Source organism: Penaeus monodon, chromosome 15 (genome assembly GCF_015228065.2).
Source record: "Penaeus monodon isolate SGIC_2016 chromosome 15, NSTDA_Pmon_1, whole genome shotgun sequence".
Taxonomy (NCBI): domain Eukaryota; kingdom Metazoa; phylum Arthropoda; class Malacostraca; order Decapoda; family Penaeidae; genus Penaeus; species Penaeus monodon.
The window spans coordinates 4,108,263-4,108,657 of NC_051400.1; the positions used below are offsets into that span (position 1 = coordinate 4,108,263).

Consider the following 395-nt stretch of genomic DNA (forward strand, 5'->3'; position numbering starts at 1 on the left):
GTACCGCGCTGCACTTGAGAAGAAGTTGCCATGCCTTGCTTGCACCGGCGAAGGAGACAATGTTTCTGATGTTGGTTCTGTTTCCACGGTCGAAACCTCCGAGAAAGCAGAATCTGCTTGAGATAGAGGGACACGTGATGTTCATGGTTTAGAATTTTGGAAAAATGCATGTCAGGTAACTCTTTATCCTCTTACCCTTGTATTCGATGAACCAGCTTGAAAATACATCCCAGCAAAGTTCTCTATTTCAGTATCCTTTTTTCATCGACTTCCATACTGCACTATATATGACGCTAAAACACGAAAAACATTAAAAACTTCTTAACATCGTACAACACCATACACTGATGTCTCTATGAAAGGTTTTGGTCCGGGTTTTTTGGCCACAACCAAGA

General features: G+C 41.8%; 1 protein-coding gene across 1 annotated transcript in view; it reads left to right on the forward strand.

Moving 5' to 3' along the window:
* The window catches only part of LOC119581693 (rhodopsin-like), a gene marked incomplete in the record, with an annotated part of 1,527 nt that extends 1,289 nt beyond the window's left edge, over nucleotides 1-238 (forward strand). Inside the window, 1 exon segment of the mRNA XM_037929814.1 lies at nucleotides 1-238. Coding sequence (XP_037785742.1) covers nucleotides 1-121 — 121 coding nt within the window.
* Between the last annotated feature and the right edge of the window lie 157 nt (nucleotides 239-395).